General features: G+C 40.8%; 1 protein-coding gene across 1 annotated transcript in view; it reads left to right on the top strand.

The window, feature by feature from the left end:
- The first annotated feature begins 324 nt into the window (after positions 1 to 324).
- Positions 325 to 19,025, top strand: part of tmem201 (transmembrane protein 201) — a 43,836-nt gene continuing 25,135 nt past the window's right edge. The window contains 8 exon segments of the mRNA XM_034173279.1: positions 325 to 566; positions 12,770 to 12,890; positions 13,030 to 13,224; positions 13,307 to 13,418; positions 13,421 to 13,444; positions 13,447 to 13,484; positions 15,253 to 15,620; positions 15,707 to 15,907. Of these exon segments, the coding sequence (XP_034029170.1) occupies positions 451 to 566; positions 12,770 to 12,890; positions 13,030 to 13,224; positions 13,307 to 13,418; positions 13,421 to 13,444; positions 13,447 to 13,484; positions 15,253 to 15,620; positions 15,707 to 15,907 (1,175 nt within the window). The 5' untranslated portion in view covers positions 325 to 450.

Raw genomic sequence — 19,025 nt, 5'->3', positions numbered from 1 at the left:
TTTTTTTCTGTTTTCTATTCATTTTAAACAATATTCCTTCAGTGTTTTTTGGTATTTAACAGAATATTCATGTGGGAATGACTGGAAATTACCAAATGGGTTATTTGTAATGTTACAACTAGAGTGTAACCTGTTGATTGAACAACCAATTAGATAACAACCTGGCAATACCCCAGTGAGTATATATTTGCACTTTATTTGGGAGGAAAATAAAATTAACAAAAGTTGATTTTCTGTGTTCCTGTTAACGCTGCTGTAAATTTGTCTAACTTGACAGTGGCCGCCGCTGCCGCCTTTTCGTGTTTCCGGATCCGGTTTTCTATGGGCGTGAACAAAAGCCCGCTTCTTCTGCGTGCACGCGCCTTCTTTAGCATTATTATTACTACTACGACAAAATAAACAAACACTACATTTAATCCATTTTAATCAGTTTACTAACCGCTCATTTTGATGGAAATGGAGACTTTTAATCGGCTTCTGTTAGATTATCCCGAGTTACTGTACAGTGGAGTCGGTGCTACTGCGTTTGTCGCCGGCGGAGCCCTGATTTATAAGATAGCCACCAGGTAAGTTAGCAAAGCGTTTACTTAATAATCACCGCTCCACCTTCTACGACTGGTTAACCGTCGTTTATTTTTTTTTTTTTTTTTTTTTTGCCAAATAAAATGCTCGTTTGTCAACGCTAATTGTAAATCGAGAAGCTAGCTTTGCTATTTCGTTTGCTAATAGTAGGAGCTTAATAAAGATAAGTTCAACTAACTAAGAAGACTAACAAACCAGTGGTTCAACAGTTCAACAAATCAGTACATTTTATACACACACACACACATATATATATATATATATATATATATATATATATATATATATATATATATATATATATATACTCAACAAAATATAAACGCAACACTTTTGGTTTTGCTCCCATTTTGTATGAGATGAACTCAGATCTAAAACTTTTTCCACATACACAATATCACCATTTCCCTCAAATATTGTTCACAAACCAGTCTAAATCTGTGATAGTGAGCACTTCTCCTTTGCTGAGATAATCCATCCCACCTCACAGGTGTGCCATACCAAGATGCTGATTAGACACCATGATTAGTGCACAGGTGTGCCTTAGACTGCCCACAATAAAAGGCCACTCTGAAAGGTGCAGTTTTATCACACAGCACAATGCCACAGATGTCGCAAGATTTGAGGGAGCGTGCAATTGGCATGCTGACAGCAGGAATGTCAACCAGAGCTGTTGCTCGTGTATTGAATGTTCATTTCTCTACCATAAGCCGTCTCCAAAGGCGTTTCAGAGAATTTGGCAGTACATCCAACCAGCCTCACAACTGCAGACCACGTGTAACCACACCAGCCCAGGACCTCCACATCCAGCATGTTCACCTCCAAGATCATCTGAGACCAGCCACTTGGACAGCTGCTGGAACAATCGGTTTGCATAACCAAAGAATTTCTGCACAAACTGTCAGAAACCGTCTCAGGGAAGCTCATCTGCATGCTCCTCGTCCTCATCGGGGTCTCGACCTGACTCCAGTTCGTCGTCGTAACCAACTTGAGTGGGCAAATGCTCACATTCGCTGGCGTTTGGCACGTTGGAGAGGTGTTCTCTTCACGGATGATGCGAAGGAGATGTGTTGCACTGCATGAGGCAAATGGTGGTCACACCAGATACTGACTGGTATCCCCCCCAATAAAACAAAACTGCACCTTTCAGAGTGGCCTTTTATTGTGGGCAGTCTAAGGCACACCTGTGCACTAATCATGGTGTGTAATCAGCATCTTGGTATGGCACACCTGTGAGGTGGGATGGATTATCTCAGCAAAGGACAAGTGCTCACTATCACAGATTTCGACTGGTTTGTGAACAATATTTGAGGGAAATGGTGATATTGTGTATGTGGAAAAAGTTTTAGATCTTTGAGTTCATCTCATACAAAATGGGAGCAAAACCAAAAGTGTTGCGTTTATATTTTTGTTGAGTATATATATATATATATATATATATATTAGCGATATATAAAAGTGTACAATAAATGGAAAAAAAAATATTGCAACCTCAGATTATCAAAATAAATTCGGATACCAGATCGAATTATTCATCCATTGTTTAATTCGTCTTAGTGTATTTTCTGTTTCTTTTTTATTGTTAGTTTGTAATTTAATGACCACAATAGAAATAATCTTTACATTTTGCTTTTTAAGTACATAATGAATTTCAAAAATAAATCCATTGGATCAAAGTTGATCACGTAAATATGCCAAACATTCACTGTGGTATTTGTTATAGTATGTTTGTTTATTTTGAACATTTGAGATGAATACCATTTAAATTAATTTATTTACCTAGGTTAGTCCCATTTAGATCAAGATCTCTTTTACAAGTGAGACCAAGTTCCCAATTCACTTAACCTGCATGCCTTTAGATGTGAGCGGGAACCAGAGCGCTTGGAGGAAACCCACACAAACACGGGGAAAACATGCAAACTCCACACAAAAAAGGTCACAGGTGGGAATCGATCCCAACAGTGTTAACCACTAATCCATCGTGCTGTTCCGTGCGGCTGTAGAAAAATAAACAAATTTGGTAATTGGCAGTGTAAACTGTAGGGGGGAAAGTGAAGCATAAAATAAATATTCAGTAACATAAAATTAAATTTATTTTTCTGTCCAAAAAGGGCATTTTTCTGTGCCTGTTATTCGGTTTTCTCTGATTATAAACGGACTCACTTAGATTCTGGTCAAACCAAACAGTTTGAATTCAAAATCTTGATTTTGGGAAGTTACAGTGAGTATTTTTATTTTCTTCTTCTTTTTCTTTGTCTTTCGGCTGTTCCCGTTAGGGGTTGCCACAACAGATCAATCGTTTCCATCTCACCCTGTCCTCTGTATCTTCCACTGTCACACCAGCCACCTGCATGTCCTCCTTCAACACATCCATAAACCTCCTCTTTGGCCTCCCTCTTTTCCTCCTGCCTGGTGGCTCCATCCTCAGCATCCTTCTCCCTATATACCCTGGGTCCCTCCTCTGCACATGTCCAAACCATCTCAATCGCGCCTCTCTGACTTTGTCTCCAAACCGTCCCACCTGAGCTGTCCCTCTGATATGTTCATTCCTAATCTTGTCCATTCTTGTTACTCCCAAAGAGAATCTCAACATCTTCAGCTCTGCCACCTCCAGCTCTGCCTCCTATCTTTTTTGTTAGTGCCACCGTCTCTAAGCCGTACAACATAGTTGGTCTCACTACTGTCTTGTAAACTTTCCCCTTCACTCTTGCTGATATTCTTCGGTCGCAAATCACTCCTGCCACCTTTCTCCACCCACTCCACTCTCTTCTTCACCTCTCTACCACACTCTCCATTACTTTGAACAGTTGACCCCAAATATTTAAACTCATCTACTTTCACCACTTCTACTCCTTGTAACTGCACTATTCCACTGGGCTCCCTCCCATTCACACACATGTACTCAGTCTTGCTTCTACTGACTTTCATTCCCCTTCTCTTCAAAGCATATCTCCACCTCTCCAGACTAGACTCAACTTGCTCTCTACTCTCACTACAGATCACAATGTCATCTGCAAACATCATAGTCCATGGGGACTCCTGTCTGATCTCATCCGTCAACCTGTCCATAACCACTGCAAACAAGAAAGGACTCAGAGCTGATCCTTGGTGCAATCCCACCTCCACCTTGAATGAGTCTGTCATTCCGACTGCGCATCTCACCGCTGTCACGCACTACCCTAACATACTTCTCTGCCACTCCAGACTTCCTCATACAATACCACAGCTCTTCTCTTGGAACCCTATCATAAGCTTTTTCTAAGTCCACAAACACACAATGTAACTCTTTCTGGCCTTCTCTGTACTTCTCCAACAGTATTCTCAGAGCAAACATTGCATCTGTAGTGCTCTTTCTCGGCATGAAACCATATTGTTGCTCACAGATCTTCACCTGTTTTCTAAGCATAGCTTCTACTACTCTTTCCCATAACTTCATGCTGTGGCTGATCAACTTTATGCCTCTGTAGTTACTGCAGCTCTGCACATCACCCTTGTTCTTGAAAATAGGAACCAGCACACTTCGTCTCCACTCCTCAGGCATCCTCTCACTTTCCAAGATTTTATTAAACAATCTGGTTAGAAACTCTACTGCCATCTCTCCTAGACATTTCCATGCCTCCACTGGAATGTCATCTGGACCAACTGCCTTTCCACTCAAGCAAGGGCTCTTGCTTGCCTCTACTGGTGGTTGGCTCTCACTGCGGTATTGTATCACTTCCTGTTCCGGAGCACAGCGGTGTTTTGCTGTATCTGTTAGCTGTTTAATCTGCGCAGTTAGATTGATCTAGTTACCTACATAACAATTTGCTTCACAGTGTAATCTTCATGTGCCTTAACTAAAGCACTCCCTCTGCTGAATCACCTCTAAATTATTTACACATTATTCACTTTGTGTGTCTTTAGGAATCTGCTAGCTTAGCGCAGCTACTAGCTCTTAGCCGGTTTAGCATGGCGGCTTCTCCTGTCTCTCCCGCACTTTTCTGCTCTGGGTGTGAAATGTTTAGTTATTCCTCGGTCTCCTTTAGCAGTAATGGTACTTGTAATAAGTGTAGCTTATTCGTAGCTTTGGAGGCCAGGCTGGGCGAATTGGAGACTCGGCTCCGCACCGTGGAAAATTCTACAGCTAGCCAGGCCCCTGTAGTCGATGCGACCAATGGTAGCTTAGCCGCCATTAGTTTCCCTATGCGATCCCGAGCAGCCGGAGAAAGCAGACCGACTGGGTGATTGTGAGGAGGGGAAGCGTAGTTCTAAACAGAAGCCCGTGTACACCGCCAACACGTTCACATTTCTAAACCGTTTTTCCCCACCGACGACACACCCGCGAGGATCAAACTCTGGTATTGGCGACTCTGTTTGAGAAATGTGACGTTAGCGACACAGCAACCATAGTCAATTGTCTTCCGGGGGCCAGAGCAGGCGACATTGAAGGAAATTTGAACTGCTGGCTAAGGCTAAGCGTAAATTTGGTAAGATTGTAATTCACGTCGGCAGTAATGACACCCGGTTACGCCAATCGGAGGTCACTAAAATCAACATTGAATCGGTGTGTAACTTTGCAAAAAGAATGTAGGACTCTGTAGTTTTCTCTGGGCCCCTCCCCAATCGGACCGGGAGTGACATGTTTAGCCGCATGTTCTCCTTGAATTGCTGGCTATCTGAGTGGTGTCCAAAAAATGAGGTGGGCTTCATAGATAATTGGCAAAGCTTCTGGGGAAAACCTGGTCTTGTTAGGAGAGATGGCATCCATCCCACTTTGGATGGAGCAGCTCTCATTTCTAGAAATCTGGCCAATTTTCTTAAATCCTCCAAACTGTGACTATCCAGGGTTGGGACCAGGAAGCAGAGTTGTAGTCTTAGACACCTCTCTGCAGCTTCTCTCCCCCTGCCATCCCCTCATTACCCCATCCCCGTGAGACGGTACCTGCTCCCAGACCACCAATAACCAGCAAAAATCTATTTAAGCATAAAAATTCAAAAAGAAAAAATAATATAGCACCTTCAACTGCACCACAGACTAAAACAGTTAAATGTGGTCTATTAAACATTAGGTCTCTCTCTTCTAAGTCCCTGTTAGTAAATGATATAATAATTGATCAACATATTGATTTATTCTGCCTTACAGAAACCTGGTTACAGCAGGATGAATATGTTAGTTTAAATGAGTCAACACCCCCGAGTCACACTAACTGCCGGAATGCTCGTAGCACGGGCCGAGGCGGAGGATTAGCAGCAATCTTCCATTCCAGCTTATTAATTAATCAAAAACCCAGACAGAGCTTTAATTCATTTGAAAGCTTGACTCGTCCATCCAAATTGGAAGTCCCAAAAAACAGTTTTATTTGTTATTATCTATCGTCCACCTGGTCGTTACTGTGAGTTTCTCTGTGAATTTTCAGACCTTTTGTCTGACTTAGTGCTTAGCTCAGATAAGATAATTATAGTGGGCGATTTTAACATCCACACAGATGCTGAGAATGACAGCCTCAACACTGCATTTAATCTATTATTAGACTCAATTGGCTTTGCTCAAAATGTAAATGAGTCCACCCACCACTTTAATCATATCTTAGATCTTGTTCTGACTTATGGTATGGAAATTGAAGACTTAACAGTATTCCCTGAAAACTCCCTTCTGTCTGATCATTTCTTAATAACATTTACATTTACTCTGATGGACTACCCAGCAGTGGGCTAGAAGTATTTCAGAAAGCGCTGTAACTAGGTTTACGGATATGATTCCTTCTTTATGTTCTCTAATGCCATATACCAACACAGTGCAGAGTAGCTACCTAAACTCTGTAAGTGAGATAGAGTATCTCATCAATAGTTTTACATCCTCATTGAAGACAACTTTGGATGCTGTAGCTCCTCTGAAAAAGAGAGCTTTAAATCAGCAGTGCCTGACTCCGTGGTATAACTCACAAACTCGCAGCTTAAAGCAGATAACCCGTAAGTTGGAGAGGAAATGGTGTCTCACTAATTTAGAAGATCTTCACTTAGCCTGGAAAAAGAGTCTGTTGCTCTATAAAAAAGCCCTCCGTAAAGCTAGGACATCTTACTACTCATCACTAATTGAAGAAAATAAGAACAACCCCAGGTTTCTTTTCAGCACTGTAGCCAGGCCGACAAAGAGTCAGAGCTCTATTGAGTCGAGTATTCCTTTAACTTTAACTAGTGATGACTTCATGACTTTCTTTGCTAATAAAATTTTAACTATTAGAGAAAAAATTACTCATAACCATCCCAAAGACGTATCGTTATCTTTGGCTGCTTTCAGTGATGCCGGCATTTGGTTAGACGCTTTCTCTCAGATTGTTCTGAGTTATTTTCATTAGTTACTTCATCCAAACCATCAACATGTCTATTAGACCCCATTCCTACCAGGCTGCTCAAGGAAGCCCTAGCATTATTTAATGCTTCGATCTTAAATATGATCAAGCTATCTTTATTAGTTGCTATGTACCACAGGCTTTAAGGTGGCAGTAATTAAACCATTACTTAAAAAGCCATCACCTGACCCAGCTATCTTAGCTAATTATAGGCCAATCTCCAACCTTCCTTTTCTCTCAAAAATTCTTGAAAGGGTAGTTGTAAAACAGCTAACTGATCATCTGCAGAGGAATGGTCTATTTGAAGAGTTTCAGTCAGGTTTTAGAATTCATCATAGTACAGAAACAGCATTAGTGAAGGTTACAAATGATCTTCTTTTGGCCTCAGACAGTGGACTCATCTCTGTGCTTGTTCTGTTAGACCTCAGTGCTGCTTTTGATACTGTTGACCATAAAATTTTATTACAGAGATTAGAGCATGCCATAGGTATTAAAGGCACTGCGCTGCAGTGGTTTGAATCATATTTATCTAATAGATTACAATTTGTTCATGTAAATGGGGAATCTTCTTCACAGACTAAGGTTAATTATGGAGTTCCACAAGGTTCTGTGCTAGGACCAATTTTATTCACTTTATACATGCTTCCCTTAGGCAGTATTATTAGACGGCATTGCTTAAATTTTCATTGTTACGCAGATGATACCCAGCTTTATCTATCCATGAAGCCAGAGGACACACACCAATTAGCAAAACTGCAGGATTGTCTTACAGACATAAAGACATGGATGACCTCTAATTTCCTGCTTTTAAACTCAGATAAAACTGAAGTTATTGTACTTGGCCCCACAAATCTTAGAAACATGGTGTCTAACCAGATCCTTACTCTGGATGGTATTACCCTGACCTCTAGTAATACTGTGAGAAATCTTGGAGTCATTTTTGATCAGCATATGTCATTCAAAGTGCATATTAAACAAATATGTAGGACTGCTTTTTTGCATTTACGCAATATCTCTAAAATTAGAAAGGTCTTGTCTCAGAGTGATGCTGAAAAACTAATTCATGCATTTATTTCCTCTAGGCTGAACTATTGTAATTCATTATTATCAGGTTGTCCTAAAAGTTCCCTGAAAAGCCTTCAGTTAATTCAAAATGCTGCAGCTAGAGTACTAACGGGGAATAGAAGGAGAGAGCATATCTCACCCATATTGGCCTGTCTTCATTGGCGTCCTGTTAATTCTAGAATAGAATTTAAAATTCTTCTTCTTACTTATAAGGTTTTGAATAATCAGGTCCCATCTTATCTTTGGGACCTCATACTACTTCGCTTCGCTCTCAGACTGCAGGCTTACTTGTAGTTCCTAGGGTTTGTAAGAGTAGAATGGGAGGCAGAGCCTTCAGCTTTCAGGCTCCTCTCCTGTGGAACCAGCTCCCAATTCAGATCAGGGAGACAGACACCTTCTCTACTTTTAAGATTAGGCTTAAAACTTTCCTTTTTGCTAAAGCTTATATACTCAACAAAAATATAAACGCAACACTTTTGGTTTTGCTCCCATTTTGTATGAGATGAACTCAAAGATCTAAAACTTTTTCCACATACACAATATCACCATTTCCCTCAAATATTGTTCACAAACCAGTCAAAATCTGTGATAGTGAGCACTTCTCCTTTGCTGAGATAATCCATCCCACCTCACAGGTGTGCCATATCAAGATGCTGATTAGACACCATGATTAGTGCACAGGTGTGCCTTAGACTGCCCACAATAAAAGGCCACTCTGAAAGGTGCAGTTTTGTTTTATTGGGGGGGGATACCAGTCAGTATCTGGTGTGACTACCATTTGCCTCATGCAGTGCAACACATCTCCTTCGCATCATCCGTGAAGAGAACACCTCTCCAACGTGCCAAACACCAGCGAAAGTGAGCATTTGCCCACTCAAGTCGGTTACGACGACGAACTGGAGTCAGGTCGAGACCCCGATGAGGACGACGAGCATGCAGATGAGCTTCCCTGAGACGGTTTCTGACAGTTTGTGCAGAAATTCTTTGGTTATGCAAACCGATTGTTTCAGCAGCTGTCCGAGTGGCTGGTCTCAGACGATCTTGGAGGTGAACATGCTGGATGTGGAGGTCCTGGGCTGGTGTGGTTACACGTGGTCTGCGGTTGTGAGGCTGGTTGGATGTACTGCCAAATTCTCTGAAACAACTTTGGAGATGGCTTATGGTAGAGACATGAACATTCAATACACGAGCAACAGCTCTGGTTGACATTCCTGCTGTCAGCATGCCAATTGCACGCTCCCTCAAATCTTGCGACATCTGTGGCATTGTGCTGTGTGATAAAACTGCACCTTTCAGAGTGGCCTTTTATTGTGGGCAGTCTAAGGCACACCTGTGCACTAATCATGGTGTCTAATCAGCATCTTGGTATGGCACACCTGTGAGGTGGGATGGATTATCTCAGCAAAGGAGAAGTGCTCACTATCACAGATTTAGACTGGTTTGTGAACAATATTTGAGAGAAATGGTGATATTGTGTATGTGGAAAAAGTTTTAGATCTTTGAGTTCATCTCATACAAAATGGGAGCAAAACCAAAAGTGTTGCGTTTATATTTTGTTGAGTGTAGTTAGGGCTGGATCAGGTGACCCTGAACCATCCCTTAGTTATGCTGCTATAGACTTAGACTGCTGGGGGGTTCCCATGATGCACTGAGTGTTTCTTTCTCTTTTTGCTCTGTATGCACCACTCTGCATTTAATCATTAGTGATTGATCTCTGCTCCCCTCCACAGCATGTCTTTTTCCTGGTTCTCTCCCTCAGCCCCAACCAGTCCCAGCAGAAGACTGCCCCTCCCTGAGCCTGGTTCTACTGGAGGTTTCTTCCTGTTAAAAGGGAGTTTTTCCTTCCCACTGTCGCCAAGTGCTTGCTCACAGGGGGTCGTTTTGACTGTTGGGGTTTTACGTAATTATTGTATGGCCTTGCCTTACAATATAAAGCGCCTTGGGGCAACTGTTTGTTGTGATTTGGCGCTATATAAATAAAATTGATTGATTGATTGACTCTTCATCCTCTTCATAGCATTCCTCACTTCTTCCTTACTAATCTCTTGTACTTCCTGATTTACTCTCACCACATCATCCAGCCTTTTCTCTTGCTCATTTTCTTTATTCATCAGCTCTTAAAAATATTCATTCCATCTTCTCAACACACACTCCTCACTTGTCAGCACATTACCATCTACATCTTTACCACCCTAACCTGCTGCACATCCTTTCCAGCTCTGTCCCTTTGTATGGCCAATCGGTACAAGTCCTTTTCTCCTTCTTTACTATTCAACTTCTTGTACAGCTCGCAATATGCCTTTCCTTCGCTTTTGCCACTTCTCTTTTCGCCTTACACCGCATCTCCTTGTACTCCCGTCTACTTTCTTCATCTCTCCGACTATCCCAAAACTTTTTCGCCAACCTCTTTCTCCTTGTGCTTTCCTGGACCTCTTCATTCCACCACCAAGTCTCCTTGTCTTCCTTCCACTGTCCAGATGTCATACCCGGTACTGTCCTAGCCGTCTCCCTCACCACATCTGCAGTACTTTCCAGTTGTCCAAAATTGCTTCCCCCTACCAACCAGTGATTCTCACCTGCTCGCTAAATTTCACACACCAGTCTTCCTCCTTCAGCTTCCACCATCTGATCCTTTGTTGAGCTTTCACATTCTTCTTCTTTACCTCTAAATTCATCCTACAAACAACCATCCTATGCTGTCTAACAATACTCTCTCCTGCCACCACCTTACAGTCTCTGATTTCTTTTAGCTTGCATCTCTTATAAAGAATGTAGTCCACCTGTGTACACCTTCCTCCACTCTTATATGTTACCCTGTGCTCCTCCCTTTTCTTAAAGTATGTGTTCACCACAGCCATTTCCATCCTTTTTGCAAAATCAACTATCATCTGTCCTTCCCCATTCCTATCCTTGATACCATATCTACCCATTACTTCTTCATCACCTCTGTTCCCTTCACCAACATGGTAGCCATTGAAGTCTGCTCCTATCACCACTCTTTCATGCTTGGGCACACTCTCCACCACCTCATCTAACACACTCCAGAAATCTTTCTTCTTCATCTCACAACCTACCTGTGGGGCATATGCACTGATGATATTCATCATCACCCCTTCAATTTCCAACTTCACACTCATCACCCTGTCAGACACTTGCTTAACCTCCAACACACTTTTAACATAACTCTTCCTTTAAAATGACCCCAACACCATTTCTCTTCCTGTCCTCACCATGGTACAACAACTTGTACCCACCGCCGATGCTCCTGCTCTTACTTTCCTTCCACTTGGTCTCTTGCACACACAATATGTCTACCTTTCTCCTCTCCATCATATCAGCCAGCTCTCTCCCTTTACCAGTCATACTACCAACATTCGAAGTCCCCACTCTCATTTAGGGCTGTCACGATTAGGAAATTCTGGAGACGATTAATTGTCAAACAAATAATTGCGATTGACGAATATATTGTCTATTTGTTTTTTCTTTTTTTTTCCCTTCTTTATATTCTACTATTGTAGTATAATTACACAACTCTGGAAGAACGTTTGGCTTCTGTGAGTGGAGAAACTGGGAATGGTGCAACATTTTTATTTTTATCTTCATTTTACATACAGTCACAACTTTTTCTGAATTGTGGATGTTTCTGTTGCATTTCTGTAATTGTTTCTCCTTATCAGTCACGTTTTGTGCTTAAACACTGCATTAAGCCCATATTGAACAAATAAATACCTTTGGAAAGTAACAGCTGTTGAAGTTCAGAGTTCTCACCTGCTTTTTGTGATCTGTGCATCTGAACATCACCACAGCTTCTCCATGTCAGGTTTTTTTTTTTTTTGTGGCTCAGTTCATTCATATATTCTCATTTTTTAAATATGTTTTTAAAGATATTTGACTGTTTATTTCATCTCATGATATCATAAATTCAGCATACGACGCGCACATGGTGTGAAAAGGATGGTAACGGCAGAATCACACGTTTAGAGAAAGTTCAGAGAGAAGTAAAGGCAGCTCCACATTTTCATTTTGTTAACATGTTCACTCGGGTTAAAATCCTCTCTCTGCTCCGCGCTCGCTGCGCACTGAACGTGTCGCGCCTGCATTCAGCAATCTCCCTCACCCACCCCCTCCCTCGCAGTCTGCAGCCTATTAACTCCGCACGCGCACACAGACACACACACCGACAGCTCCGCATTTTAGACGGCTTTTGAAGAAGATGGCCACTGTTTTAATCGTCCGTCAGCCTCCTGGTTATTGTCCCGCCTTAAGACGAGAGCGAGGCTACAGCACAATGACGTCAGATTGAGTCGTTTTATGCTTTGTGGATAAAATAAATAATTCCCGGTAATCGCGAATATGAAAAATAATCGCGATTGACGAATATTGTAATAATTGTGACAGCCCTACTCTCATTTCCACCCTTCTAGTTTTCTTCTTCTCCCGCTGTTTGTGGAAACGTTCTCCTCTTCTTCGTCGTCTTATTTTCTGAATGTTTTATAAGTCTATAAAAAGCTTGGTATATGAATCAGAAACTATAAAGTAGTTGCTAGAGCATTTCTACAATGACTACCCTAGTTATGCATTCCAGAAGTTATGCATATTAAATTATTTTATCTTTGGCTGTGTGCTAAATTTAGGAAGATTTGACAGTGATCGTGGTGCCTGTGATTGAATGAATGAATGACTTACTGAATTACTTCCTTTTGTGTGCTATTTGGTGTCCATTTCATTAGCACTTGGTTCTAGAATTATTGTTTTTTATGTGTTATTGTAAGAAAACAAACTGTCCTTTTCAGAAAGAAGCCCACGCATGCCAGTGTGAACTGCTGGTTCTGCAATCGGAACACAGTGGTACCCTATGGGAACAGGAACTGCTGGGACTGCCCCAACTGTGAGCAGTACAATGGTTTCCAGGAGGTACATATAAGTATTTTACAAATGTGTTTATATTCAGTAGCCTGAAGTGACTCTGGATTTTGCTGTTATTTTCTTTTCATGACTTTTTTATATATTTTATTTTTTATTTATTTATTTATTTTTATGATCTTGATTTCAGAATGGTGATTACAACAAGCCCATCCCAGCTCAGTACATGGAGCATCTGAACCATGGAGTGTCTGGAAGTTTACCCACATCTGAAACACCCAAGACGCTGCAGTGGGTCAACTGTCAGATGCTGCTGTGCAGAAAGTGCAACAACAACCAGTCTGCAAAAATCAAGCAGTTGGCCTCATTTATCCCCAGAGATGATGTACGTGCTTTACTCTCCCACAGCACATGCATAGTGTTGATGTAACTCTGTAGTCTTGGTTGCATTTTTGTTGTTGTTGCAGGAGAACTACGATGAGGAAATTGAATCCTACAAGCATCACCTTGAACAGACCTACAAGTTATGCAGGCCATGTCAGACCGCAGTGGAGTACTACATCAAATATCAAAACCGTCAGTGAGGACTGTACTCTTAAACCATCAACTCGCCGCAGCAGGGACTCTGACAAAGCCTTTGTAAAGGTCAGTGCAATTACAAACTGCAAGCAGGCACTACACTGGTACAATTTTTATGTTCAGACAAGACACTGCATCAGATGATAAAAGTATTTTGGAGGAGAGTTGTAAGATTTCTAACCAACTACAAGATGGTAATTAACTGTTATATTAGCAAGAGTTTGTCATTCAACTCCAGATTCATAACAGTAGTTTAATGTAATTGTTCATTATTTGCGTTCTACAGAACTCAAGATAGATTTTGACTAAATGAGATGGTGACATTCATTCTCTAGACCCACTCATTGCAGTTAAGTGTCACAGGGCCACTGGAGCCCAGTGGTCACTGGGCGAGAGGCGAGGAACACCCTGGACAGACTGCCAGTTTATCGCAGGGCCAACACATATAAACACACCTGCAGTCAGTATACGAGTGATTCAAGCATTAACAGACCAGTTTTGCAGCAGTGGATATCAGATGTTTCTAATTTTAGTTTTAGTAAAGCTTGGTAACTCTAAAATGGCTTCAGTGCAGTGTCTGTTCAGATGGGCATCACTTGTTAGAAGTTGGGTTATAGCATTATTCAGACATGAAAGTTGTCTAACAATGGCGTGTAGCACTTATAGAATAGAATGCCTTTTATTGTCATTAGTGCAGGCAAGTGAGAAGAAAAGCAGCGATATCAAATAATATGTATCAAAAAATATATATATGATGTAACATTAGAAAAGCAGCGATATCAAATAATATGTATCAAAAAATATATATACGATGTAAACATTAGAAGGTAAGGTACACGGTCCTGGGTGGTATGTACATTGCAGAATAAGTATGTTATTATATACATTATTAAAAATTATAAATATTGCACATTATGGGATGGAATGTTGCACATTATCGTCGGTGCATGTGGGAATTCAGGATGGTTACCGCTTTGGGAAAGAAACTGTTTTTGAGTCTGTTTGTTCTGGTCTTAATACACCTGTAGCGCTTACCTGAGGATATCAGGTCAAACAGTTCAAAGCCAGGGTGGGAGCTGTCTTTAGTGATGTTTAGAGCTCTGCTAAGGCAGCGGGAGCTGTAAATGTCCATCAAGGAGGGGAGAGGGCAGCCAATGATCCTTTGGGCTGTCTTTATGACTCTCTGGAGCCTCTCCCTGTCTGCAGCAGTACAGCTGCCGTACCATGCTGTGATGCAGTATGTCAGCAGGCTCTGGGTGGATGCTTGGTAGAAGGTCAGCAGCAGGTTGGAGTCTAGCTTGTGCTTATTGAGGACTCTCAGGAAGCACAAGCTAGACCTTAACACCTGCTTGAGTTTGGCTCTATAAGAGGCCAACCTACAACTTTGTGCTCTTTGATTTCTATACCCAGCTTTCCTCTAGTTATTTTCGGTATCAAGTCCGCTCATGCAGGGACACCACTTGGTAGTGGTGAGGGGAAAAATACTGAGGTTTTGGGAAAGGACAGGTTTCCTTCATAGTCTTCATCTTTGTCTCTCCAGAACTCGGTGGAACTATTGAGTACTTTGGTTAACTCAAGCTCAGCATGGCACAAGGAAAGGCTGGGGCAACTCTTCTTAACTCTGTGCAAACTCGTGGTTAATTCTTGATATCTTGTAATATGTCATTCCATGCCCTCTGTAAAAATTGGATGCCTTGTACTTTGAGCCACCTTGAAAAATATGAGATGATTTTGTGCGGTATGTAGATGAAGGTAAAGTTTTGTGTAGTTTATCCATTTCTGTATGTTGTTGAAAAGTGAGGATTGACAATAAAACTGTCTTTTCTTCTGACAGAGCACACACTCTGCCGCCTCTCCCATGGGGGTTGTGCTGTTACGTGTCCTTGTCTTCCTCACCTGTGCTTTCCTGCTTGCTACAATTTTCTATGGAAAGGCAGACCAGGCTGCTTCGCCGAATGCACTACCCACATTAAGTGGTGGCGTGATCCCTCCCAAACCTAAACCTTACAATGAGTCCAACAACAACGACAACAAAAGCGGTGACGCTCTGCCTCTTTGGGACAATCTTCTCCTGCTGCTTCCAGACATAGCTGTGGAAAAGGCCGTGGTGCTGGTGGAGTACGGAAAGGAAAACCAGCTCGCTGTGGTCTCTGTTGGCCTGCTGACCTGTATCACTGCAATCTTCTTAGCAGGACCCGTCAGGTAACTAATCATCCTCCTTGTGTTTTCCTTGAGTAGACGTGAGACTTTTCTCCACTGTATGTAAAGTGGCACTTGTGCTTTTCCAGGTTGAGGAGAATTGATGCTGTGGTTTCTGTCCTGTGGTTCCTTATCATGTGTCTCTATTTGGCTGAGAAATACTGGACTGGTACATCAGGACCATTGGAAGTGGCCAAAATCAGCATCACCTCCTTCTGTTGTCTGCTGAGCTTCGCTGCTGCTGTGGCAACTCACAAACCCATGGGTCCACGAAGAGCAAGATACCGAAGGTCAGAATCTGAGCAGTAATGTCCAAACTGTGCTGTGTATGTGGAATTAGGTACAAGAATCATTTTTTTCTCAAGATGCCGCTCGTGATCCTTGTGTGCGTGTTTGTTTGTTTTTTTTTAATAGTGTATATCTTGCTGAGATCCCCCATTCATTATGTCCTCTGTATTGGACCGCAAAGGTAAACTGAAAGATGCTTTTCCACGCTGGTTCTCAGGAGGATATAAACAACTCACCTATATTTATTTATAGTTCTGATTTTATTTTCTTCTACATTTAATAGAAGAAATGCTGGACACTTTGAAGTTCACGTCTAGTAGCTAACTGCAGTTTTTGTTTTTTTGTTTTTTACTTTGGGTGAAAAGATTGAACATACAGCTACATTTGTATAACTAGAGTAAAAAAAAAACCCTGAAGCGCTACAACTTTGATTCTTTGCTTTCTGTTGCAGAGTTTTGAATTACACTGCACACTACTCAAATACAGTATGTTGCTTTGCAATCTCACCTTCAAATAGATTAACATGTACCTAAAGTTTTGTGTTTGGGAGAAATGTTTTAGGTTAATATGTAAAACTCATCATGCTCATTGTGCAGAAACCTCGTCATTTGCTTTGCGTAGTCAATTTGAGACCACTTCTAATCTGTGTGGGAGAATGCGACGATGTAACTTTCCCATTGTATTATCACAAAAGAAGCATTAAAGTAGTAGTTAGGGATCCAACTAATAACCCGCTTTACTGTAGATTAAGATGCATATTCATTATATATGTGATATTACAGTCCAGGTCCTGTTTTACACCTACATAGTGTGGCACAAGTGTCAGTGCTAGTTTCTATCAAACACTGCTGTCATTTTCATACCCAGCGCCTGTGCTCTTTAAATGGTTTGTCTGCTTGGGTTCATGTGTTAAATTAAATTGTTAGTTGAGCTAATAGTGTTAGGAATAGAATAATTGGAATGGCTTTGACTGTGTTGAATGCTTGGTCTCCAAAGGAATGGTTAAATCAGATCACTGACCATTGGATTCTATGACTTGCGTTACCCTGTATCTTGATAACTAACCATAGCAGATTTTAGAAAAATAAAATAAAAATAAAATAAAATAATTTAATATTTAATTTAACATAGCAGAACCTTTCAATATGACTGAAGGATTTCTAAATGTACCCCACCTGGTTACAGCTGTCATCATATTTTTTTGTGTAGGTCATGAGGCTGGATTGTAAGTGTTGTTTACTGCCCTTAAGTGGTACCAGTACCCTGCCTGGCCCATGGACTAATTGCACAAAATAATGTTACAAAACTAAGGACTTTCCAAATATCACACTCATTTCAGATATTCATCCATAACATTCAAAACCGTATTGTTTTTAGCATGTTATTTATTCATGCTGTCTCTCTCAGTTGCTGCTTTATTAATGACAACTTATTGCATGAAACACTGCTTTTTTTTTTCTCTTTTTTTACCACTAACCTCTCAGGTTTCTATACAATGACTCATCTTAGATATTTCCTTGAAGTGTTTGGAGCCACAGGTGCCAGTAGCAGCTAGTGTATACGGTGCATCCGGAAAGTATGCACAGCACTTCACTTTTTTCACATTTTATATTACAGCCTTATTCTAAAATGGATGAAATTTCTTTTTTTTTTTTTTTTTCAAATTCTATATAATAACATTTAAATCAAATCAATTTTATTTATATAGCGCCAAATCACAACAAACAGTTGCCCCAAGGCACTTTATATTGTAAGGCAAAAGCCATACAATAATTACAGAAAAACCCCAACGGTCAAAATGACCCCCTGTGAGCAAGCACTTGGTGACAGTGGGAAGGAAAAACTCCCTTTTAACAGGAAGAAACCTCCAACAGAACCAGGCTCAGGGAGGGGCAGTCTTCTGCTGGGAATTTAGTGCAGCAGATAACTAAAGCAATCATGCAAAGGGTGATAAAAGCACCAAATTCGGCAGAAATACTCCTTAGACATTCCTCTTTTGAAAAAACCGATTGGCCACTTAAATTTTCAGTCGGTGGTCAGGTAGGGGTCAATTGAAGAATTACACAGTGGTCAAAATTAAAAGATACTCCAGTCATATTGAAAACTATACCACATTATTTGCTTGATCATAAAGATTCCAAAAAGGTATAGTTTGGACTATCTGTGACTGAATTCTATGGCGTTATGGGATAAAATAGCAAGAATGGTGACAAAGGTCAGTGTCAGTTTGTACAGGTGTCAAAAGTTAAAGTTGCTCCAACTTTGGTAAAAAGTGATGCAAATTATTAGTTGATTTAACAGGGTGTTTAAAAGGAATAGTTTGGACCATGATCATGCTGAGTTATCACGTTATGGGGTAACATGTCACATGTCATAGAATCCAATGGACTTTGACCTTGTTTGACCTTTACTTTGGAGACCAAGCATTCAACACTGTCAAAACTACTCCATTTATTAATCCTATTAGCTAATTTGCATCACTTTTAACCAACATTGGAGCAACTTTAACTTTTGACCCCTGTACAAACTGAAACTGACCTTTGTCACCATTTTTGCTGTTTTCATCCCGTAACTCCATAGAATTCAGTCACAGATAGTCCAAACTATACCTTTTTGGAATCTTTATGATCAAGCAAATAATGTGGTATAGTTTTCAATATGACTGGAGTATCTTTTAATTTTGACCACTGTGTAATTCTTCAGTTGACCCCTACTTGAACGCCAGCTGAAAATTCAAGTGGCCAATCATTTTTTTTTTCTTCAAAAGAGAAATGTTTGAGTATTTCTGCCGAATTTCATGCTTTTATCACCATTTGCAGGATTTTGCTCTAAATATTCTCTTATCTGCTGCACTAATTGTGATTTTTTTTTTCTTTCTTTTAGATTTTACTAAGAAATCACATGTACATAACTATTCACAGTCTTTGCCATGAAGCTCAGAATTGAACTTAGGTGCATCCTGTTTCCACTGATCATCCTTGAGATGTTTCTACAGCTTAGTTGGAGTCCACCTGGGGTAAATTCAGTTGATTGGACATGATTTGGAGACACACCCCTGTCTACATATAAGGTCCCACAGTTGACAGTTAGAGCACAAACCAAGCATGAAGTCAAAGGAAT

Source organism: Thalassophryne amazonica, chromosome 6 (genome assembly GCF_902500255.1).
Source record: "Thalassophryne amazonica chromosome 6, fThaAma1.1, whole genome shotgun sequence".
Taxonomy (NCBI): domain Eukaryota; kingdom Metazoa; phylum Chordata; class Actinopteri; order Batrachoidiformes; family Batrachoididae; genus Thalassophryne; species Thalassophryne amazonica.
This window is presented reverse-complemented; position numbering and strand designations above follow the sequence as displayed.